The sequence below is a fragment of the Peromyscus californicus genome, unplaced genomic scaffold (assembly GCF_007827085.1).
Source record: "Peromyscus californicus insignis strain IS unplaced genomic scaffold, ASM782708v3 Scaffold_24__1_contigs__length_46423439, whole genome shotgun sequence".
Lineage (NCBI taxonomy): Eukaryota > Metazoa > Chordata > Mammalia > Rodentia > Cricetidae > Peromyscus > Peromyscus californicus.
In genome coordinates this window covers 17,319,327-17,345,317 of record NW_026294535.1, presented here as the reverse complement: position 1 = coordinate 17,345,317, position 25,991 = coordinate 17,319,327, and the positions used below count along the sequence as shown (strand labels likewise).

At 41.2% G+C, this 25,991-nt stretch overlaps 1 protein-coding gene across 6 annotated transcripts in view; it reads right to left on the bottom strand.

Annotated features, from left to right (window-relative positions):
* The window catches only part of Atp2b1 (ATPase plasma membrane Ca2+ transporting 1), a 111,859-nt gene that overhangs the window by 18,853 nt on the left and 67,015 nt on the right, over positions 1-25,991 (bottom strand). For all 6 annotated transcript variants that reach the window (XM_052753195.1, XM_052753199.1, XM_052753200.1 and 3 more), the window contains exons 4-12: positions 18,969-19,223; positions 18,750-18,875; positions 14,931-15,071; positions 12,132-12,170; positions 11,000-11,161; positions 9,418-9,632; positions 6,705-6,947; positions 5,148-5,389; positions 2,148-2,385 (exon numbers count right to left, since the gene is read on the bottom strand). In XM_052753195.1, the coding sequence (XP_052609155.1) occupies positions 2,148-2,385; positions 5,148-5,389; positions 6,705-6,947; positions 9,418-9,632; positions 11,000-11,161; positions 12,132-12,170; positions 14,931-15,071; positions 18,750-18,875; positions 18,969-19,223 (1,661 nt within the window). The remainder of the gene's footprint in view (positions 1-2,147; positions 2,386-5,147; positions 5,390-6,704; positions 6,948-9,417; positions 9,633-10,999; positions 11,162-12,131; positions 12,171-14,930; positions 15,072-18,749; positions 18,876-18,968; positions 19,224-25,991) is intronic.

Sequence of the window (25,991 nt, the reverse complement as noted above, 5' to 3'; positions counted from 1 at the left end):
TCTGACTACATTTGAATTAACTAAAGCCCAAGTGGTTAGGTCATGGTGAGGGATAGTTTCTTAATTAAACCAAAGTGGAGAGATCCACTTTTTTTTTTTTTTAAAGATTTATTTATTATGTATACAGAAGAGGGCGCCAGATCTCATTACAGATGGTTGTGAGCTATCATGTGGGTGCTGGGAATTGAACTCAGGACCTCTGAAAGAGCAGTTGGTGCTCTTAACCTCTGAGCCATCTCTCCAGCCCCTGAGACCCACTTTCAATCTGGATCTTCAGGTGGGAAGACCCACCTTTAATCTGGGCCACACCGTCCGCTGCCAGCCCACCCAAAGGACACAGAACTAGGAAGCCTGCTCCTTTCGCCTGCTTGCTCTCCCCACTCTCACTGGCCAGTTCCTTCCTTCACTGGCATGAGAGCCTACTTCTTCAGGATTCTGGTGTACATGAACACCAGCTGAGATATCCAGTCTCATGGACTGAACAACTCCTGAATTCTCCCACTGGTAGACGGCCACTGTTGGACTAGCTGGGACCACACTCTGTATGTAAGCCAGTCTAATAAATGTCCTTTCTATAGACATATAGACTCATTCTGTAAGTTCTGTTCCTCTAGAGAGCCCTGACTAATATAGTCTGGAATGTTCTTCTTGCGGCTATTTATATGCCTGGCTCGTAGTATGCCACCATATTTCATTTCAGCTCAAATTCTTTATATAGTCTTCCTCAATTATCTCATTTTATTACGCAGCTCCTTTACAACCCTTTCGCTCTTACGAGAGTCCACGTCATGTCACATTCCCATTTGCGTCACCATAGCTGCCCCCTTTCCCATTTCGACGACACAGGTTATGAGCGCAGGGATCATCACTATCCCTCACAAAGCCTTTCTCCCCTTCCCACTGGCACGCTGTCCAGGCATCCATCCCTGTACTTAGGTGGGGGTATTTTCTTCCAGCATGTACGTTCTCTGACTGTTTTGCTCACTAAAGTCAGTATTTCCTGTTCTCAGTTGCCCAGTATTAAGGGCTGAATAAATTACTCAGTATAATCACTGAACAAAAGGATTTTTTTTGCTTTGTGCCTTCTTGGCTTAGATGTACTCACTGTGTTCCCAAAGCTGCCTGTCCTACCTTCTTTAGTTCATTATCCCCCTGGGACTCAAGACAAGTAATCAACCTTCAAGAAGTCTTATTTGAACCCTACAGTGAGGAATACAGTCTGATAATCTTTTTAACTTCTGTTTTAGAGTCAGAGCTAGGATCTGAACACACCATGTCTAAGTTCCCCATACATCTCAGTGTTTTCCTGTCAAATCAGAGTAATTAATATTACAACCACCAGGTAAGCACTACATGAAGTTGTATGTGAACTGCTCAGGAAAAAACTTAATAAAAAAGATGCTACTGCTTTAGATTGGGCTGATACCCCCGGGTCTCCAATTATACAACATGCTCTGTATACAACTGGCAACAGACTAACATTAAGTACTGTGTCCACTGTCACCCAAGATATTGACTTCTTTGAAGCCGGGGACCAGATTTCTAAATTCTTTCTGTCTCTAGTACCTAGAACAGGGTCTGGGATACACTTCAAAATCAAAAGCCAGCAAGGAAACAAAAATTTCAGTTCATTTAAAAGGCAAAGTCTAATGTTCTCTGCTAGCAGATATGGGAGATGTTTAAATATAAGTCAAGTTAACAATTCGGTTCTCCAGTTGTATTAATCCCACCTCAAGAACATGATAGAGATACACAGCCAGTGGCTTTTGTATTGAGAGAAACGGAGACATTTCTGTCTTCCCTGAAAGCTCTGCTGGACAGAGTCCTGGTCTGCAGGACGAAAGCTAACCACTTAATGACATTCAATATTAAGTTAAACGTCAATTGAAAAAGGCACAGTTAAGGTTCTGTGCTAGGTTGTGGTGCCATAACCACACAGGATACCAGGGAAGTTGTCTCACTGAATAGCAGCAAGAGTATCAAATGCTATTTTACTACTGTGCCATTATTATTCCACTCTTTTTTGGTTCACAGAGAGTAAAAAAAATCACGAACATCAGGAGCTGTACTGGAAGACTGGTTATGGTTAATGCCTAGATCCACTATAGCACAAGATTCTACACATGCAGAACAGGAGATTTCACCACCTCAGGCCTCACAGGATCTTCAATCCCCACAACAGCAATGCAAGTCAGGCCGGTGACGACATCATTCTCGTTGTCCCACTCTGGCTCTGGCTCTCCCGCTGGGAAATCTCTGAACGCCAGACAGATGGTTCTCAGGCCTTCCGATGCCATCGGTTCAATCACCGTTTTCACAATATCATCACGGTCCCTGGGTCTGAATACTTTTGCCTCTCCGTTCGCACTCAAGATTTTGAAACACCTAAAAGGAAACAATGAATCCAAACACCCATAATTAACAAAAGTAAGAGCTGACGCCATCGAAGTGAACTGCGAGGCAAAGGATATCGTGGGGCCTGAGAGCTGGAGGTGAGGGAATCTCAAACTGTGCATTTTGTAGACTTGTTGACTCGCCCCCGACTAAACAGTTCTCATCTGGATGGTTCTTGTCTATGGTTCTTAACTAGTTACCACAGAGAGCCTCTAGATTTTCCTTTTTTTGGAAATGCTATTTTTTAAAAACATTTCCACAAAGATTCCCAAGTCGTCACACAAAGTATTTTCTCCTTTTAAATGGACAGCGTAAGTTCAAATCAACCCCTTACCTGTGGAGGTTATTTTATTACCTACATGGTTTTAACCACAAAAGGGGGGGAAAAAAAAAAAAGAGAATCTTTTTGTTAAAATATCGAAGTAGGCATTCTAGTAGGGAAAGATTACATCAAAATAGTTTAATTTTTAGTGAGACTAGCCCCAAGATTCCCCCTAGTACACAGTCAAGTCACATCTTCTATACTCCTCTCTTGGTGATGCCCTTCTGTGTGTTTCCACGGAGGTGTCTGTCAGAGCCACCCTTTCTGTTCGACGGCGTTCTAAGGCTCTCCGTCAGTGCTGAAGCGTTCTGCCCGACCTTTGAACCTCAGCGCACAGCACTGAAGGCTGCCTGCTCCCTACCTCTGCGGGTGCCATCCACATGACCACACTTGCCTCTTCATCCCCAGAGTACTGTCCATCTCCTCAGCCCCACATTCCTCTTCTCTCAGGGGTCATGTGTTCATTCCTTTGGATTCTGTGCTACTTCCTCCTCGGGGCTCTCACTTCCCAGCCAGAGCTACTGTGGAACAGCCACAGCTGTTCCATCCATCCCTGGCACCAGACTCCTTTCAGCCTGGAATCAGTTCCTGTCTCAAGTCACAGCTTTCTTGTTTCTGTCTTTTAAAGGAGGTTTCACTATGTAGCCCAGGCTGGTGTCTAATTTCTAATCCCCATGACTTTCAAATGCTAGGATACGCATTTATACGCATACACCCCACCCCCATGTCTAGCTGACAGTCACAGAACTTCGATGAAAAATGCTTTAATGGTATTACCTGGTTTATTCACTCTTACCTGCCCAGTCTAACACTCAAGTCTTTAATCAGAGTATAAACATCACTGTGAGTTACTGTTCGCTTACTACCCCATCAACCTCCACGGGAGAAATTTACAGGCTTGGCTTTGCTGCTGGTTGCCACTCCCTTTTCAAATGGAGAATGGAAAGTAAGGAGAAAAAAATTCTGCCTCAGATTTCAAAGCTAATTAGTTGCAAGGACAGAGTCAATGCCTGACTGATTTTGATTTAAAAAAAAAAACAAAACAAAACCCTCCTTTGCCATTTATCCGTTACCAAGCATGCCAGGGACACAACAGATTTCTAACCTGTCACACTGAAATCACAGAACTAAGTATGCTATGGATGTGAGAAAGTCGTTTGCAATCTAGGTCTCACAAAACCTTCTCACTTCCTGCTTAACTATACAAGATGTTTTCCAGTACAACTGTATCCTGTCACCTTCAAGCCCTCACTAACTCATCCCCAAACCCGTTTTAAATGCTACATCTCCGCTAAAAGCTTGTGTCTGGATGAGGAGTGCCAGTTCAAGGAGGCCTAGGTCAGATTCCCCAGTACTGCATAACCAGGAATGGGGACAAATGCCTGTGATCCCAGCACTTGGGAGGGGGGAGCAGGAGGGGTACAGCCTGAGATACATGAGATTCTTTCTCAAAACAAAAACTAAGACAAGACAGTAAGATAACTTTATCAATTTACCAAAAGCTGCTTTTAAAAATGTACTTAGTCTCTTAAGGCTATTAAGACTATAATGTGTCAGGTGCTCATTAAAATAAGATTAAATTATAAACCATACACAAGCAATTTAACAGTAGAAACATTTAAAATGTTTTAAAGGAACTCCAAATTTCCAAAATTGCTCTGATGTTTTTCTGATACTTCTCTATTTCTCTATTAGAATAAAAGAAATCAAAGTAATTTTAATAGCTGTAATAACATAAATGGGGAATTATATGTTTCTACATGGATTTCTACATGGAATGTTAACTTTGAAACTATGGAACTATAAAAGGACAAAGAAACAAAGATTATATATAAAATATATAAAAGAGGTTATACTTAAAAGACAGTGCAGCAGCATAAATATAAACTTCCCTTTGATACAAATGGGGATTTTTCACTGAGTGGCAGTGGCACACGCCTTTAATCCCAGCACACAGGAGGCAGAGGCAGGAGAGTCGTTGAGTTCGAGGCTAGCCTGGTCTACAGAGTGAGTTCCATGACAGCCAGGGCTACAAAGAGAAACCCTGTCCCAAAAAACTTAAATGAATGAATGAATGAATGAATGAATGAATCCAAAACCCAAACAAACAAAAAAATAAAAGGGGATTTTTTTAAGATTGTATAAAAGTAATGGAATCAACATCTATTAAAAAACTGAAACACTGAAGTTTACCTTACTTAAACTACCACACTAAATGTAAGAGGCTTATTTTCCCTAGAGCAAAATGCTGAGAAATTAGAAGCTAGAGTGTGAGAGGCAGAACCCAGTGGGCAATTCTCTGGATACCAGAAGTATGCTCCAAAGCTCTGTGATGCTATCAGATGCACGATGTTCACAAAGGACGTTAACAATACACAGAGGTATTCCATATCCAACAGTCGGCTTGTTCCTCCAAGCACCCCATGCTTACTTTTTCAGCATGATCTCAGATGCACCCTTGCTGAAGATGCGGTAACTTCCATCTGAATTTTTCAGGACTGTACTCATGGACTTCCTAACAGAATTGAAGGTGTAGACTTTGTACAATGCTTCTTCTGGTATTTCATTTCTAACATCTTGATAATCCCGTTTTAAATCCAAGAGAAATCCCAACAAGGCACATTCTGTTTTATTACCCACATGACGAGGTAATCCACCCTCTTTCTCTGGTGGCTGTAAAAGAATAAGGGTCAGAAGCTAGCATTATCTTGCTTCCCTATTAAAAATTCAACTTAATGTAAAACAGGATATAGTTTCTGAAATAAAATAACGTAGAAACTGTCTTCTAATATGAGAATTTCAAAGAAGGACATAGGAAAGGCAGAAAAGAGTTTGGGGAAGGGTGACATGGATTCCATCTCAGTCCAGATACTTGCTGGTCAAGTGAACGTCTAGAAGTCAAGCTTTCCAACTACTATGGTGGTGGCTTCAGTAGCTATAAAGAGGAGTACTTATGAGCTTATAATTAAATGACATAAGATGCACCTATCATCTACTTAACTTCCCATACACAATACGACTTCAATTCCTTTTCCCATTTTCACTGAATATTTACATATTAAGTAATTCAAAATAAAGTCCTTATTTATAATTATAGAAAATAAAAACTCAAGACTTTCTGCTAGTAAACGGCAAGACTAGGTCCAGAACCAGAATCTCCTAACTCTCATCCACCCACCCACGTTTTTCATTCACCAACTTGCAATGTAACTTTTGCCCAACGATTTAACAAACCACTAGACAATAAGAAGTCAAACACACGGGTTATACTTTCTGTTTAAATAAAATTTTCAAGCTTGCAAAGTTGAGAATCCCTTAATGAAGTTCTCACAGAATTCATGGTTCCTTTGTGAGCTTTTAAAGGGTCTAAAGACAGCTTTATGGGTAAGAAGTAGTGAAAAAAACATCCGAACAAGCACAGTATGCTACTGATAGCAGATTCCAGGATTGCTTTAAATTGACACTGGATGTTCGACCATGAGACAGCCAGGCAGGCAGGTCTGTTACACAATCAACCGAGTCACAATCTTTCAGTAGGATGAATCCGTTGGCTGGGAGTGGCACGGTGGTGGGACACTGACTTCACAGACACGAGGCCCCGTATTCTATACCCACCACGGCAAACGATAGTAAAGGTGAGAACGTAGCCTGGCGTTCTGACTGTAAGACTTCATAGTTTCTGCATACCAGTAATTAAAGATTAAAAAAAAAAAGAAAAGTACAAGTGTGGGCTAGAAGATGGCTTTGGGGTTATGGTACTCATATACACCTAGAGGCCTGAGTTTGATTCCTGGAGCACAAGTAAACTGAGAAAGAGGGACCACTTCCACAAAGTTATCCTCTGACCTCCAGAGGGGCTCCATGGCATTTGTGCCCACAGAAATACCATGCACACAAACCCAGCAATAATAATAAACAAGTAAATAGCTCTTAGAGTAATCCTATTATAAACAGTCACCTTCATGCATGTAAATTAAAGGAATCTTACCAGTATTTTTGATGTATAAGCACAATTCACAGAAATTCCTGTTACTAGATAGGACAGAATATTCGGAGGAATAGCTTCTGGTTCAGGAATCTTTTTGTAATGCTGTTCATTTATGTAAGCTTGAACAACTGTCATTCTGTTCATTGTCAGTGTTCCCGTTTTATCTGAACAGATCGCTGTAGCATTCCCCATGGTCTCACAAGCATCCAGATGCCTCACTAAATTATTATCCTTCATCATTTTCTACGGCGACAAAAAAGAACCAAACCGACAATCTCAAACAGTTGAACTACACAGAAAGACAGCCAGTCATCTCATTACGTTACAACGGTAAAGTCAATTAATGAAAACACAGCTTAAAAAGTGTCAGCCTAACACTGGAAGGACTTTAAAATATTTGGCCCATTCAAATAAGCCAATACTACTAGCATTGAATGGTTTCAGCCATGTTACTGATGCATTACATAATCTAACAGAGATCTCAGCGTCTATATTTTTACATACTACATGCGTGGGATATGCTTAGTGAAATGTCTTACAACAGCCCAGGTACAGTGGTAATTATGGTAATGCAAGATAAAGGACTAAGTCTCATTTAGTACGAAATAAAGGCTGGGGGTGGGAGGAGGGAGGACAGGGGAATCTGTGGTTGATATGTAAGATGAATAGAAAATCTCTTAATAAAAAAAAATACAAGTAAAAAAAAAAGTATGAAATTAGAAGACCCCTTAGCAATTCCCAACAAAAACATAGCTTTATTAAGACAAAGAGAAAAATCTGTGGTGGGGGTTGTTTCCTCCCCTTTTAAAGGCTGAGTTAACATTCAAAGACATGACTGAGTCACATGCATCCAATCCAAATGCTAGACATTTTCATCCTTAGGATCAAAGTGGATGTCACTACTTTCATTTGTAACCAAAGAGGATAGTTTCAAAGATGCCAAGAGTTTTCACAATAGTTGAAAGACAATTAAGTTAAAATCTCTCTCTTTCTCTCTCTTACACACACACACACACACACACACACACACACACACACACACACACACACAGAGAGAGAGAGAGAGAGAGAGAGAGAGAAATTACATGAATTCATTTTCAAAGTCCCCCCCACCCATAACTAAATCCTAAATCACAGGAGAATATTTAAAAAAAAAAGTTTTTGAATAAACATAGAAAAGAGAAATGTGTACTTCTGAAATTACTTATGATCTGAATATCAGAAACTAAGAGAATGAAATTTGCAGTGAAGGAAACAGGTTCAATTTTAGGAAGCATGGACAGGGAATGTAAAGACCACACACAGTGAAAGAACAGAAGGTGATTACTAGGGCCCAAGCAGACATTTAACACAGGCTTAAAGGACCTTGGGCAAAATGATCTCACTCTTCTATTCAAGGAACACAAACCAACTTATCTGTATCTTTCCAATCAACTGAAAAACTAACATCATTAATGACTCTGCAAAACGAACTAACGACAATTTTTCCAAAACGGGTGGTTTGTCTAAAATCAGTACTGATTCCAATTACTTTAGAGCACACAGAAACGGACAAATAGATGGTGAAACTGTGTTCCGTGAACACCTTACTGTAACTTTTAAATTATAAAAGCTGCGTTAAATGCCTGAAGAGAAAACAGAGCGGAGGGGCTGGCAGGTGGCTGAGCGGGTGAAAGCTGCTTGTCCCGAGCCCAGTGACCCGAGTTGGATCTCTGAGGACCACAGACACGAAGGAAAGACTCCACTCCTGTCAACTGTCCTCTGACTTCCACACACATACCGTGGGACACACAAATGTGCAAACACGGTAAGTTTAAAAACACTTGAACAGCCGGGCGGTGGTGGCGCACGCCTTTAACCCCAGCACTTGGGACGCAGAGCCAGGCGGATCTCTGTGAGTTTGAGGCCAGCCTGGGCTACCAAGTGAGTTCCAGGAAAGGCGCAAAGCTACACAGAGGAACCCTGTTTCGAAAAACCAAAAAAAAAAAAAAAAACTTGAACAGCAAGCAAGAGACATTCTCCTGCCTGGCCATTTGCAAACCATTGGGAAGACTGAAGGAAAAATGTAAGCCCAGAAGCTGATTGGTTAGATTCCTCCCCATCAGAAATGTTACTAACCAATTAACTTCACGAGTTACAAGAGCAGCATTCTTCTGTCAAGGGTAACCTGCACAACTATTAGGAAAGAAAAGCCCTAGATGGACTGCTTAGAAAGCAGCAGGGTAGGCTGGGGCAGAGAGAGAGAACGAGGCACATGAGCACCGACAGGTAGGTGAGCAAGGGCCAGCATGAGCGGGACCTTTGAGGGCCACAGGAAGGGAGGCAGAGGGCTTGACACATGTATCTATCTGAGTTGTTTCTGGAACTATAACCCTGCCCACAAGTGGGAAGACTACGGTGTAGGAAGAGAAAAGCAGAAACATGTGGCCTCAGGAACTGGGCCCGAGGAAAATGTCCTGGCTCCTGTGCCCTATACTAAACAGCGCATACCCTGGCCTCAAGTTTACAGATGGGGGAGAGGGGGTGATAAGACCTCGCAAGGCTGCGGCTCTCCATGAAGTGAGGTCGCTGTGCACAGAAATAGTGGAATCACTGCTTGCATTTTTAAGGGGACGGAAACCCTCCACTTTCCAGACCAGAAAAGGATGCACCGGTGTGCACTTTTCTATGCCAGCCAAGGCTTTAAACGTGTCTACTAACTCTTCCCACGAACCTTGACTGAGTAGGCCAATGAGATGGTGACCGCCAGCGGAAGACCTTCGGGCACTGCGACCACCAGAACCGTGACTCCAATAATGAAGAACTTCACAAAGTACTGTATGTAGATCGGGGTGCACTCAGCAAGCCACGGTCTCTTCTGGACCCAGAAGGTATCAATCACAAAATATAATACTAGGATGATAACTGTGATGGCAGACATCAGTAGACCTTGAAAGACAGAAAAAGGGCAACCGTTTCAATACATAAACACAACCCACTGCCAGCTCCGTATTAGCCACTGTACGGCTAGTCTCTAACTCGCTGAGTTACGTCTGTTTTAGTCTTTCTGAGAAGCTGTTATTTCCAGTTTGCACTTCATTCATCACATCTGACCCCTGTCAGATTTAAGTTTTGCTTCCAGGTATCCCCCTGACTCCAGAGAACTGAGAGGAACTTTTGTGATTCTTTAATAACTGTGTTTTGTCTTCGAAGGCCCAAAGTAAGAGGCAAAGACAAGCAACCCACAAGTCAGTGCGGGCTGGGGCTTGCCATGGTCATGCTGGGAAGACTGGTCAACTTAGAGAGTCTCAAAATTAAATTAACGGTATGTTTAAAAATATACACATAAAAGTATACCACCTAGATCATTTCCTAATTTATGTTTTTGTCTATCTTCACTGACACATTAACTCAGAAAAATAAACTTTAACTACAAATTACAAAACATCTACCTTTCTATGATATGTGTTACTTAACCTCTTAAAAACGAATATTAAAAGATAAAGCAAGTCTAAATATCTGGGTCTAATACCCTTACCCAAGAGTCACTAAATGCTCTTACTACCTCAGGTTTACCCTTCCCAGCGGTATGGGTCAACACTATGTTTGAGTGATTAGTATACATATGTATTTGCTATTAGCAATAAACTTATTTAGTACAGAACACAGGCTGCTTCACCTACGATCCTACTGGACGTCCAATGATGATGGCTGCATGACTCTCATAATGCATGCTGTTTATACACAGAGATGTGTCAAAAGGTGGGAACGCCACAGGCTCTCCTTTTTTAGGCCCCCCTGAGGAGCAGCCCTAGGTTTCAGAGGCACTTTCTAGCAAAAGCCGCATTTTAGTATCTCAGCTTCACGATTACGCGTGTTTTCAGGGGAGCAAAATTACGTTTACAAAGATGTATTTTTTTCACAGCCAGCCAATAAAAGGCCGAGCAAAATGCGTGCCAAGAACCTGTTACAGTTCAATAATTTGTACTAAGTAACTTCCCTGACAGTCCTTTCTCACTACTGACCCTAAACATTTAGAGCCGATTTACAAGGGCTTGTAAATTACGCAAATGCAGGCACTAATTTTAACTTGACCACTGGTTATCTCACTGACAGGAGGAGCAAGGGCCCGTACGCTGCAGTCATGTTAGGAGTGTCCATGGTCATTCAAAAGGCCCCATACAAAGTAGAAAAATATTCTTCTAACATCCTTTACACTTGCTGAGTAACAATGCCCAGCCCTCGCTGTGTCAAAAGACACCTTTAGAGTACAGAGGTACTTCAAAACCAGCACCCCGCTTTCTTCCGAGTCATACCCGCTTTGCCAATCTGAACAGCCAGTTTTGTCAGTTTCCCCTGCAGAACGGACTTTTCTTTTTTGGGCAGATTTGCTTTCTTCTTGTCCTTTTCGTCGCCGTCCGCCCCTTCTTCGCTCTTTAAGGGCTGCATCTCCATGGCTGCGCCGTCCTGGGCTTTTGCTAAGTTCAGAGAAAAACACGATCTCACTGCATTGTAAAGGTATGAGTCACACCTCGAAAACTTTTTTTTTTTTTAAAAAACAAAATCAGTTTGTTACAGGAAAAAGGCTGACCGATAAACATTCAGCGCCATGCGTGCGTGCGTGTGTGCGTGCGTGCGTGTGTGTGTGAGTGTGTGTGTGTGTGTGTGTGTGTGTGTGTGTGCACTGGGGGTAGCTGCACAGAGGGAATAAGACAACAGTGACATAAGACTGTGATACTGTTCCAGACTGAAGAATGTCCTGTTCAGTGACAGGAATGAGGCACACACAGTCCTCCAATTAAGAACTAAGAACACTAAATCTCTTTTCATGCAATGTTAGGGCTTAGGTTCTATCCAAAGACTATACAGATCCCTCTCATGTAATTTATGATCAAATGCAGAGCATCACCTGTGATTCCACATATAGAATGTGCATACGTTTATAGACTTTTTTTTTTTTTTTTTTTTTTTGGTTTTTCGAGACAGGGTTTCTCTGTGTAGCTTTGCGCCTTTCCTGGAACTCGCTTTGGAGACCAGGCTGGCCTCGAACTCACAGAGATCCGCCTGGCTCTGCCTCCCGAGTGCTGGGATTAAAGGCGTGCGCCACCACCGCCCGGCCCGTTTATAGACTTTTAAATGTAATTTCGACCCTACAGATTCTTAGGCACTGTCTACCAACTAGGTAATAACATTTCAGGTATGTTACAGAGCACTTGAAACACTTGTGTGGAAAGCTACCTCAGCTCAGCAGCACAAATCATAATTCACAGCCTCTTCAGACTGTAGACAGCATGACCACAGCAATGGCAAGAGAGGGTGATCCAAGTGAACCCTGTTGATGTTCCCCGCCACATGCACCCTAATTTTGGATAAATATAGTACACAGCAGATCTATTTTTGGAGATAATGAAAACAAGCTAACCGTACTTTTTATCTTCCTCAATTTACCTTTGTTGCGATTCTCGATAGCTCCATCTTGTTTCTTATCTGTAGGAACAAAATGGGAATGAAAGCTTTCCAAAAGAAATGGATACGGCCATGCTAAATTATGCAGGGGCAGTTCACATTTCTATAAGAGAATTGTTACACAATGGTGTGTAGGTATACAAACAGAAAACACCAGCTTGTTGAAGTCGCGTCAATCACTTCCTACATCTCACCATGGGAGAATACTCCAAAATAATTTAGGGCATGCATACAGTATTTCTACATAAGGCTTTACTCTTTTATAAGTTATAATAAGCCCGAATATGGTACAAGAGATTGACAAGCTAAATACAGACCTGACCCTGAGAAAGCAGAACAGGAGAGGATGGTGGGGGAGGGGGGAGATGCTATAAAAAGAAAACAGGCATACAGGAGAGCCTCAGTGGGAGTGAGAATAAGAGGATGTGAGAGCAGGGAGGCGAGTTAGTAAAGCCAGAGTATTAACAAGCCAGGATGATTGACAGTCAAAGTAACCCCTAAATTAGCTTAGATTCACAGACCACAGAGAGATCGTACACGTGAAGCAATAAGGGGGGGGGGGGGGCGGAGACAGACCTACTGTCTGGAACAAGCAAACCAGCCTATTTCTTTCCAACTTCACTATCAAGAAGAGCATCTTCAAGCTGGGAAACCTGGAACGAGTATGTCGGGGAAGAAGAGGAGCCGGGGACGGATGATGAAGAGATAGTAAGAGAACACCTAGCTATTTTCAGTGAGCCCGGGTTGGGAGACCAGAAAACCACAGTGTAGGCAGGCAAGGCAACGGACCGGGCCCGGAGACAGATGAGCCCGGGCTGTGTCTGCTTAGGACAGAGTAGTCAAGAGACTAGGAGAAGAGGTAGGGGGAAGGAGGTGAAAAGCGCAAAGTAAAAACAGCCAAACGATGATTCTGATGTTAATTCCTAGGGCTATTCCAAACAGTTGGGGAAGACCTTGGCGGACAGTGCTTATTAGAGAAGTTACTGGAGGTCAGTAAGAGCAGTCATTAGCACACATCTTTTTTTTCCCCATAGGATTCAATGATGTCTGAGGACAGAGAAGAGCACAGAGTTTGATCAGACACTCGCTAGCCGATCAGTTACACAACCTCCATGTGGTTCATTTCCTGACAGTAAGAATGAAGGGAGGTGAGGATGGGAGTGTGCAAAGCATTCAGTAAGCGCCGCTACCAGGTTTCAAGAGGCCTATGTGGCTTGTCAAGGGCTGCCTGGGATACTGAAGTGGAAAAGTCTAGAACATGGGGCTAGCCACCCTCAACTTCAGCCACAACTTTTGACCCGCCCCCACCCCTAGTGTTAGGAAATAAACAGAGACTGAGCATGCCATTACGTTCTCCAACACTGAGCTACAATCTCAACCTAAAGAAATTTTCAAATACATTTTGCTTGACATAAGAACTTCGTATGAAAAGATAATGCAAAAAGAACGAACAACCCACGAAACTATCAGAAGCTCTGATGCGAGCCAGGTGTCATGGTTCACACCTATGATACCAATACTTTCAAGGAGGATGACTACCTCAAGTTCAAGCCAACCTGGGCTATCCACTGAATTCAAGACTAGCCCGAGGCAGAATGCGAGACCCTGCCTTAAAAACAGTCCAAGCAACCATGCACCTCCTCAACTGTGGGGCTGACTCTGGGTTCTATGCCCAGAATCATAAACCCCAACAACAAACTCCCAAAAAAGCAACAGATTAAAAACAATGATACAGCACAGCAAGCCAAAATTTTAGTCAGACATTTATTTTAGAAGGATCTTACAGGACTCAGGTGAGAAAGCAAAATACAGGCTTACATCCTAAAGAAGATGAAATAAATCCAGATGGTTAACCACTGCCAAGGCAACGGGGAAAGAGTCCTGAAAGGTCCCTCTGTGCGAAATGGACGGTGCAGGCGGGCATCTAAAGTGGCACACCCTGAACTTCCAGTCTGAGATGTCCCTCTGTGTGCACCAGTGTGCTCTAAGATCTCTGTGGATAAATGATACGCTATCAAAGTCTGCTGATGGAGCTCATGGTGTGTGTGTGTGTGGCGGGGGGGGGGGGGGGGTGGTAGGTAGCAGCGAGAGTCAAAATGGGAGATCTTGACATCGAATGATGGGGTCAGTCTGACGAGACAAGCACGAAGTGTCCAAGGGCAGCCCCAGTCAGCGTCCAAACATCCCACCATGTACGTACAGAATGGAACACAAGCAAGACGAACATCTGAAGATTAAAAAAAAACAAGCAGCCGGGCGGTGGTGGCGCACGCCTTTAATCCCAGCACTCGGGAGGCAGAGCCAGGCGGATCTCTGTGAGTTCGAGGCCAGCCTGGACTACCAAGTGAGTTCCAGGAAAGGCGCAAAGCTACACAGAGAAACCCTGTCTCGAAAAACCAAAAAAAAAAAAAACAAGCAAGAGCAAGAGGCAACTGGCTGAAGAGAAAAACTAGCAGTGAGAGGGAGAAGAAAAAGCCAGTCAGGAAGGGAGAGCCGAATTCATTTAGATGACCAAATGACCAGACAGGAGACTGCCCAAACTGAAGCACTAAAAGCATATGCTGACCCTTCTCTTCCTGTGGTAGACGGGGCTGATGGACCATTACAAGAAATCCCCTCTCCTTTAATTCTGTTATTTGAAAGTGTATCAGGTAATTAACATTTCACAGCCATTTTCACATCACAGTCTCATGAAAGCAACCTATCTCTGTACCAGTTTTTAAGATTCCCAGTCGCTGTTATCTCCAAACACCAATTCTTACAGCAAACGGCCAGACCTACTTTTCTTTTCTTTTTTCTTCTCATCTTTCTTTTCTTCTTCTTCACCTCCAGCTCCCAGTAAGGTAAAGATAATTCCAGTTTGAGAATTCACACCTACAGCTGTAACTACCATTCTTCCGGAACCTTCCATGACATGAGTACCTATAACAATAGAGAACTTCGTAAAAATTATAACAGGTTCCCCTCCAACCACCCAATTTCAAATCTCAGTAACACTGTTTTTAATAAAATCAGTATTTAATAAAGCAGACTAACATTGAATCTTCAACTCTTGGGCAACTCTTAAAGATTGAGCAATCTGTAGTCAGTCATATACAAGTTCAAAACTTTTATCACCAAGTGACAATAGGAAAATGATAATGTATCAATTCCTTGTGTAAAAATACAGACTATAGTACCCATATTTCATAAAATGTAATACAATTTATATTTCTCAAAAAAAGCCTATAAGTGAAAAATTAGCACACTGCTTGGAATTGTGTGAGTATTCAATGAAGTCAGTGTTAGCTATAACATAAGCACATAAGGGCACAAGGAGTAGCATTTAAAAAATATATCATTCAAACCTAAATATACTAATGACCAAGAATTCCACAGCACAAACACGTCCCCATACTCAACCCCAAAACCTCTCATACAGGCTTTCGGCTCAGCTTGCCAAGGTTACTGCCAAACTCCCTAAGTAGTTTCTCTGACTCCCTAGTTTATCCTGGTGTTTACAATTCCTACAGTGTGACTTAGCATCCCTCTTAGGGTCCAATAAATTCTGCCTCTACACACTGCCTACTGGATCAAGCCCAGCATCTTCATTTGAGACCAACCAGCCTTCTCAATCTTCCGCAACGCTACCATAAAATTCCAGTCCAGACAGCTAGGAACACAGACAGGAACACTGAATTCAGACCATGTCCTTCATAACAATCTTGCAAGTTGACAAGCATCATTATTATTATTTTCTAGAAATTTGCCTAAAGTTATACAGATATCACGAACAAGGCAAAGAGTCAATGTAGCTCTGTCAGAAGATAATGGAGACTTACAGCCACCAATTTCCTTTCTGTTCTCCAGTTTCAGTATATTTACACACAGTGCTCAAGGGCTATTTGCTAAATAAGACTATAAAGCTCATGTACTTACTCCAGTCACTGGGATTCACATTTGGCTACAAATTATTGGGTAACTTATCCACAGTGAACTTTTGAGGTCTTTGATTCTTTTCTTGCTTAGAGAACACACAAACCCCACATTCTTAGTGTTTTACTGATTACTGCATTCGTTGTCAGTGAAAATAAAAGGTAAACACATGAAATTTAGAAGGATAATATTTATTAAATACGTATAAAAGACAATTTCTTTGAACAATTCTGGCTTTCTTCAGATTTCAGTTATTATGCTCTGTTTTTCCTTAGTCTAAGTCTGCTCAAATGTTAACAGTGAATGTGCTCAGGAAAAGTAAACAGTTTCTGTTCAGGTCCTATCCCACCACTAACCCAACACTGCTTTTAAAAAATCTAAATTTAAGAAGCCAAGAACAGCAGTGAGAGATGGCATCATGAGAGTAAATTTAAAAATAAATGCATGTCATGGTTTTTAGTACATTTTTGGAACAGGGAAATAAATGCAGAGAAACTTTCCCACCCGTACTGTGATAAGGGACTGTACAAAGTTATTTCAGTCTTTTCTTGAACATGGGAAATTTATAGACTTCTTTTGGTATCTTGGTATGTTAGGAAGGTGAGTGTATGTAAAGTTTACCAGTCATCCTTGTCAGAGGACCAAAGCTTAGTTAAAGGGACCAGGCTGAAACAGCTAAGCACTAGGTAAATGAACGACACATACATAAAAGTCCACGAAGCACACATATCAAAAGTCACCACAAGGCCATCTCTGTTCACCCAATATACTAGCCAGTGAGTCTATGATGGTAAGATTAGGGAATATCTCTTGTCCCTTTGGAAAGACTATGGGTCTTACCTGGTTAACACTGATTTTAGTTTCTTAGAAACACGGAACAGCAGTAGTAAAGTGAGTACGCATTACTTACAGACATTATCCTTCTACATCGATGAAATGCATCCTCAGGATGTATTTTAAGTACATTAACATAAACACTCAAATGATCAGCACTCTGAGTGGCCTAGGAGTCTGACAAACAGCATACAAATCTCCATGTTTGGACAAGGCACTCCTATGTTATAACTGACACCCACTCTTTTCATAAGTGAATGTGCAGTTACTCTTGATTACTATTTATTTATTCTGCAGAAAGCTTTCTCACTGTCATTAAAAACTTTATAAAGACAATGGTTAATTTTAGGTTCTGGTTTGAAGTTGGGAGTATAACTTAACTTCCGTAGGTATTGTAAGTTTGACTTCGGTTCAATAAAGCCGTGTTCAATTTATTAAAATAGAAAGCTAACCAAGGCCTGAAAAAAAGACAGCTGCTAAATTATTTAATAGTCATTAAATATCAAATCGGCAGGAATCTTCAATTTACGGACACTAGCATTCCATGAACATTTGATGATGCTAGATGGCCCAAGTACCACTATTAAAATTTAATCTAACAATACAGTTCTGACAAATAATTTCATAAATGTCTTAAAGGATATTTTAAGATTAAAAGTAGGGAATCTCAGAAATTTAAATTTAAAAAATGAGCAAACTTTTACAGACAATCTGGCATTCTGGTTTCTTCAAGTTTAGTATTTGAGAAGGCAGCTTGTACTTTTTTCAGTGTCCCTTCAATTTCAATCCCAAATAACCTTAGTTTATGTTATTACTCCTATATAACGCTGTGGGATGTTCTCTATGCTGCCAATGTGTTGCTCTGATTGGTTAATAAATCAAGTGCTGATTGGCCAGTAGCCAGGTAGAAGTATAGGCAGGACAAAGACAGAGGAGAATTCTGGGAACAGAAAGGCTGAATCAGAGAGACACTGCCAGCCACCGCCATGAGGAACAGGATGTAAAGTACCAGTAAGCCACGAGCCACACGGCAAGGTATAGATTTATAGAAAGGGGGTTAATTTAAGATATAAGACCAAGAAGCCTGAGCCATTAGGCCGAACAGTTTAAATAATATAAGCGTCTGTGTGTTTATTTGAGTCTGAGTGGCTGCCGGGTGGGACTGGAGATAACTCCAGCTACAATATATGACCACGTGTGTCCTAAGCAGACATCTACACCTTCCTTTCCAACAGTACCCTTGCCTGTGCAAATCCTCCAGCTCTGTCCCTGTAACATGGAAATTCAAACTCACTCCTGACGGATCCATGTGAATGTCACTCCAGTGTGACTGCTGTCAGTTATTCATGTAACCTGACCTAAACAGTTCCCATTTCAAACAAATTGCCTAACAGTTCAGGAAGGGAGGGGATTCAACTTTAGGTGTTATGTAAAACAAAACGAACCAGTTCTTTGCAGTGCATTTTTTTTTTTTTTGCTTTAAATCTATAATCATTCTTTAGTATTTGGCTATAACAAGCCATAAGAATAAACAGAAATATAGAAAGAGTTTAACAGATACCATTTATCATTAACACTATTTTTCACATTTCTTTACCTTTTGGATTTGGCTATAACAAGTCATAAGAATAAACAGAATATAGAAAGAGTTTAATAGATACCATTTATCATTAGCACTATCTTTCACATTTCTTTACCTTTTGGATTCTATCCCCATTTATGAAATACAGCACTGTATTCCAAGGCCTGCAATATAGCTATCATTTCATAAAAATCTTCATGAATTCTAAGATTAGTGCTTTCTTGGCTCTTTTTTTTTAAGTAAAATCTTCAAAGTTTATAAATTCCTACCTGATAGAAGTAAGGGATCCTTATCTAGAGACTTCTTAACATGATCAGATTCACCAGTCAACGAACTTTCATCAATTTTCAGGTCATTGCCTTGAATCAGTATGCCATCAGCCGGGAGGAGATCGCCTGCAAGAGAAGGGCAGTGACATGCTCAACTGTGCCCAAGTTCAGTACAGCCTCGGACCCTGCAGGTGGATGCGGGCGCTCTGCCTGCCTTACCGTACTTCACTTGGGCGATGTCTCCCACCGTAATGTCGGCTACAGGTATCTGGATGACTTGACCGCCCCTGATGACCGTGAACTTCTGTTCCTGTTCGATTCGACTCTGCAAGCCTCGGAACTGCTTCTCCTTACTCCAGTCATTGAAGGCTGTCACTAACACCACACACACGACCGACAAGAGGATCGCGGCTCCTTCGATCCACCCGGTTTCACCCTCGCCTTCTTCTTCCCCGACAGAAACTTCTCCACAAACTGTTTGAGAAGACATAAAGAAAAGAACGATTATAAAAAACAGAGCGAATGTTTTCTGTTTTTTTTACTTCATCAATTTTACACAGAGCTTTGAGCGCCACTGAACTTAATCCTTCTGCTAAGGTTAAGAGCCTCTCTCTGTCAATTTCAAAGTTCCCAGCCTTTAAGAGGGTGCCAGTAAAGAGTAGAGAAGGAAAATGTGGGGAAGGCCAAGCGTCAGTCTGCAGGGAAGTTACAGCCATACCTCTGTGATACAGTGCTTCATTCCAGGCAGACCCAATGCAGTCAATATTTCAACTTACACAAATTTTCAGCTTTCTCGTGTTTTTCAGCTACGTCCACACTATAGTCTAGACAGGCTGCAAAAGCATGAAGTCTAAAAAACGTACACACCGTAATCATACACAGCTTTGTTGCTGAACCTGCCAATGATGATCTGAGTCTGCAGCAACTCCTAAGTTTTTGGTGGTGTGAGTGCTGCTCTTGATACTGATGGTGGCTGCTGACTGATCAGGGTAGTTAGTGGTTGCTGAAGGAAGGGATACAAAGCAGCAACTTCCATGATGAAGACAGGATGACTGAGATCTTTTTATTTTATTTTAAAAGGCAGGGTCTCTGTGTGTAGCTCTGGCTGACCTGGAACTGACTATGCAAACCAGGCTGAGCCCGAACTCACAGAGTCTCTGCCTTCCTGGTGCTGGAATTAAAGGTTGTATCTAGGAACGTGTACGCATATACAAATATGCATGTAACAATTAATGAAAAAAGAGGCCGTGAGTTTGAAAGAGAACAAGGAGGGGGTGTATGGAAGTGGAAGGGTCTAAAGGGAGGAAAAAGAAAGGAAGTTAATTATTTATAATCTTCCCAAATAAAATAAATAATAAAAAATGGTAAGTTAAAAAACAAAAAACCAAGGATGAGGCTTGCTTGCCATGAAAGGTGAGTTTTTTGCAAGAGTTTCCTGGAGCATTTAAGGCAGTTTGGTATCATTTTATCAACCGTAGAAGAGTCACTTTCAAAGCTGAAATCAATCTTCTCATACTTTATCACTAGATACACACAATACTCTAAATCCACAAGCTAATTCCACCTCAAGATGCCATTTTCTGGGGCTGGAGAGCACTGACTGGTTAAGTCTGTTTAAGCCATTTTCTGGTTAAGAGCACTGACTGCTCTTCCAGAGGACCTGGGATCAAGTCCCAGCACCCACATGGCAGCTCACAACTGTCTCTATCTCCAAGATCTGACACCCTCACACAGTCTATATACATGCAGCAAAATACCAATGCAAATAAAATAAAAAAAGATGCCATTTTCTTTGCTCACATATGAGCAGTAACTCAGTCACATCTGCAGGCTGGTACTAGAAGTTAGCTGCAGTCCACCCCGTGACTTCCTCTACTGTGGTCAAGGACCCCTCGGAGTTATCCATGAAGGTGGAATCAACATCTTCCAAATCTCAGTCAATGCCGATGCTTTTCCTCCAGGAACCAGGATGTTCTCTGTGCCATCTTGGCTGGTGAACTCTTTCCTTAGGTTCTCAGTTCACTTCTCCTTTGTCAAATTACCTACGATATCCATAGCTTTAGGAAATGTATTTCTTAAATAAAGATACCCAAAAGACAATCATTACTTCCTGAGTCCGTAGGCTGTAGAGTAGATGATGTGTAAGCAGATGTAAAACCATTCATTTCACCATACATCTTCATTGGAGCTCTTGGGTGAACAGGTGCATTGGTACTGAGTAATAGAATTTTTATTATATGAATATATAATCTATATGTAATTTAAGTATATAGTAATAGTATTTCAAGTATGTATAGTCTAAAAATATATATTCCACATTTATAAATCACTTTATTGCTACAAACTGTCAATGATCATCTGAGTGACCTGTGTGCAGCTCGTTTTTTGTGTTGTGGTTGAGTGTTGCTGTGATGTTGATGGCTTACTTCCATGCGTATATAAAACAGTTAGCACAGGAAACCTCAGTAGTGGGCTTAAAAGACTGTAAACCATGTTAGAACAGACACACGGTGAGCCAGGCTGTGCTATTCCATTTACAGAGCAAAGGCAGAGTAGAAAGAACTCTGGGGACTAACTGCATCAGTCTTTCACAAGAATGAGCCTGCCCTTGGAGGCCGGGCACTGAAATCTTCTCTAGTTGCCAGTCTTCAGTGGTATTTTCTTTCAATACAAGGCTGTTTCATTCACACTGAAAAGAGTTTCGGGTACCACTCTCATCAATGCCATCAGCTACATCTTCTGGATGATGTGTTTCAGCTTCTGCATCAGCACTTGAATCTCAGCCTGCGATTAATGGAGAAGGGCCCTTCATTGAAGCCCATGGACCAACCTCACAGCAAGCTGCGATGTTTTCCTCTGCAGCTTCCTGACTTTGCTTAGCGCCCTCAAAGAATTAAGAATTAGGGCCATGCTCTGGATTACATGTTGGCTGACAGGAATGGTGTGGCTGCCTTGCGTGATCTTCTATCCAGATCACTAAAACTTCCTCTGTATCAGCACTAGAGCTGTTTCTCTTGGTTATCACTTGTGTTCACTAGAGTAAGCCTGCGCAGTTTCCCTTAAGAAATTTTCCTTTGTGCTTCATATGTGGCTGTTTAGCAGAAGAGGCCACCTGCTATTATTACAGATGGCAGACAAGATGTAAGTAACAAGTTAAAGATGACATACATTCCACAAATCATTCTGTTTTACTACAGTGTGGTCAGTTTGGCTTCTGTAGTATGCAGAGTTAAGTAAACAACTGCTACTTGTTCGCTCCACCACATGAACCTACTGTGGGTGGCAGACGCTACTTCAGGAAACCAAGGTAGGAAGGTAGGGATGCAATACAGAGTTTTCAGGTAAGACATCAATAATAAAGCATCCATAAGTTCATTAAAAAAATAAAACATGGTTGTATGTTACAAAATAAAGTGAGGTGGGATGAGCCAAGAAAGCTGCTCTAAGATGCCCACAACATGTCAAATGGTCACCGGCGACCACCAGCATATAGATGGAAGGGAAGAGAATTCCAGGGAGAGACCGAGGTCAGCAATAATTGGTAAAAAGCAGAAAAGCAGTCAGAAAAGGATGGGATTTGACTCCTTAAGCCCTGAAAACCACAAAGATAATGGACCTGGTCCTTGTTCTTTTGGGGCTTCTACTCAAGTCTAAAACTGACTCAGCGGATCATGATGAGCCTCAGAAAAATAAAAAGAGGATTCAGAGGCAGGGAGTCTTAATTTTGCTTTTCTTCTGATTGTTTTAGCTATACAGCCCATGTAGGCTTCAAGCTTTCCATCTTCCTGCTCAGTCTTCCTCACGTTGGGATAACCACACTGCCACTGGCAATACCCTGTCCTGAAGCTTTGCTTTGGGTATTTACAGATCCACCGGGAGGGATACATTCTCTCGAATATTACATAAAATTATATTCTCTGAGCGGAACTGAAGCTACTGGTTGGACAGGCTGGGAAATAAAAATGAGTAAATGAGCAATTGCAGAAATGGATTAAGCCTATTCCAGAAAGGTGCAGAGACCAGAGAAAGAATCTGGAGTGTGAGGTTACTGGGCAATGATCAGTCTTGGAAAGGAACATGTGAAATGGTCAAGGAAGGAACGATAAACCTAAGATCCACTTGAGATGAAGCTAATCATCACAAAAGCTATTTTGAAAGCTAGCAGAACTCAGCCATCAGAACTCAGAGGGCACAAAGCACTTTTGTAAGATGAAGTAGAAGCCAATGGTCCACTTAGTGCTGTGTTGACCCTGCCCCAATTCAGTTATCAGGACTTGTATTTTAATTACATTTAGGCTGAAGAAATGATCATGTCATTAGATACAATAATACAATTGAATGAATTTATGATTTACACATGTAAAGATACCCCACACATCAAAGGTAAGAGACTAACTCTCTGACTTATATCAAGTCTGGATTCAAGAACATATAAAGGTTGTGATAGTTAGAATGTAATGGCTCCCATAAACTCATAAGAAGTGTCACTATTAGGAGGTGTGGCTTTGTTGGGGTAGGTATGGCCTTATTGGGGAAAGTATGTCACTATGAAGGTGGGCTTTGAGGTCTCATATATGCTCAAGCCACGCCCAGTGTCTCAGTTCACTTCTTGTTGCCTTTGGATCAAGATGTAGAACTCTTAGCTCCTTTTCCAGCACCAAGTCTGCCTGCACGCCATCATGTCCCACCATGATGATAATGGACTGAAGCTATGAACCTTAAGTGAGCCACCTCAGTTCAATGTTTTCCTTTATAAGAGTTGCTGTGGTCACGGTGTCTCTTCATGGCAATAGAAACCCTGAGGCAAAGGTCAAAATACCATGTTGAATACTTCCAGCAACCTAAAATGAGCTAGAAAATCATCCAAACGAAGCACCTGCGTGAGTTTTCATTTCATTTATTAAAAGCATAAAAGAACAGGAGATAGTAGTATTATTTCAACAAAGCTTCTGTGTAGTTGACAGAAAGGACGGAGAACCAATATGGACTGAGTAAGTATGTTTTTCCACTAAAGAACCCCTAGTAAAACCATGGAAATAAATAAATACGGGCCAAAATTAAGTTCATGAAGTCTTACAGCTACTATTGTACAAGAAACACAATAAAAATTTAATTTTGGGGGTTGAGGATTTAGCTCAGTGGTAGAGCGCTTGCCTAGCAAGCACAAGGCCCTGGGTTCGCTCCTCAGCTCCAGAAAAAAAATAATAATTTTTATTCATTTCTTCTTCCAATTTCTACTTTTGAAATTATATATTATAAAGATACAGTTGCAAATACATATAATTAAATTTACCACTCAGAGGTATGGGTTAAAATTTTTCCTAAAAGGGTAACCATAAAAGATTAAAGACAATACAATAGAAGTTACGAGGAAGGAATTGTGAAGCAATTATGTAACTATTGGTTTTGAGTGAAACACCTATTTATCACTAAATTACTGAGGATAGCAAAGGAAACATGAAACAATGGCACACTTCATCTCATATACAGCTCCACTCCACATTACCCAAGACCACGTGATCTTTGAACAGTGCAGTATCCCTAGAAACTACGACAGTTTGCGGCTGGTGACCACAGCAAACTTTTTAGAAGCTATAGGGGCAAAGAAAGGAAATCCAAGATCAAAGGTGTAAAAAGTGTAACGCTTTCATTCTTACTGTAAATATATTTTACCCAAAGTGTTCCCCTGGAAACATATTCAAATGAGAGGTATGAGGTCTACACTCCACCTACATCTACCTCAAGGCAAGTATTTCATTTAGAAAGTCTTCATTTAAGAATCTTCTAAAAATTATTTGATCAAGGATCACATTCCATGGGGCTGTGACACCCTGAATACAGACACAGACATGGGATCTCAGCTCTCTTTAAGCCAGAAATAAAAGACACACTAAAACGAGGAAAGGCAGGTGAGTGTGGCCGCATGTGTCTGTAATCCCAGCACTGGGAGGGGAAAGAGGGAAGAAGACAAGCTTGAGGTCAGTCTGAGCTACATGGCAAGACTGTGTTTACAAAGTACCACTGTCTTTTCATTCAAAATTATTTATGTAGAGATGGGGGGGGTGATAATGACTTTCCCTAAGAATGCTACCAATACCACTTTGCAGGTATTAACTTATAGCCCAAGTTTCATTAATATTTAGCTTTACTAAGAATTTAAAAAATGGCTATATTTAAGGCAATAGAATATTTTCATGTGTGTATGCATATTTGCTTGTGTGCATGCTATGTGCAGGCCAGCTGCTCTCCTCAATCATTCACCTCCAAACTTTCTTAGACAATATCTTTCACTGAACTTGGAGCTCACTGATTCTGCTTGGCTGACCCACGAGCTCCAGGAAGCAGCCTGTCTTGTCTTCTAACAGTGTGCTTTACTCTTATATGGATGCGGAGGATCCACACACAAGCCCTTATGTTCGGGCAGCAAGTACTTTACCAACTGGGCCATCTCCTTCACCCTAATGTAACCATTTGATTCATATAGACCCTGAGAAATAATAATGACTACAATCAAGTTGATTCACACTTTTAAATGTTTCCACTTTAGTTTAGCATATGGGAAAGGAATATCTATACCTTAACTCACATAATCAAAAGCTCTTTGGAGTCCTCAAGACCAAGTATAGAGGGCCCCTGAGACCAAAAAGTTGGAGAATCATTGACATGCAGGTACTAGTGACTCACGAATTATATAGGTGCCACAGGCTGTATTTCATTTCCAAACAGTATTAGTAAGACATGTCATTAACACAGATTTTTTAAGAAGATTCACAAATAATGGACTTTCTTAAAGATACTTCATTTAGATGTGAAAAAGTATCGGATGGAAGCACATGGGTGGTACATATACAACTCTTAAAAAATAGAATAAAGTGCAACCACTAAATAAATAACTTTCTATCAAGGGACAAAAACCTAGGTTTCATCAACAAATTCTACCAGATCCTAAATCTTAGCAGGCTTTAAGATAACTAAATTATTGTCTCAGAGGTACTCAATTAGCAGAATCTCTAACAAATCTGAGGAAACTTCTCTTCTCTACATCCTATAAATAAAGTAGGTTGGATGCCGGGAAGACTTGACCTAGACTTTGCTCATAATAAGCCTCACACATACAAAAAAAAACATTTTCCTTACAGTCTTGGGAAAAACTGTTAGTAAAAATTTTTTTGTATTAATTTGTCAACTAAAATCTAGAATATCGATTTTCAATAATTTAAAATGAAAGTTGGGTAACGCAAA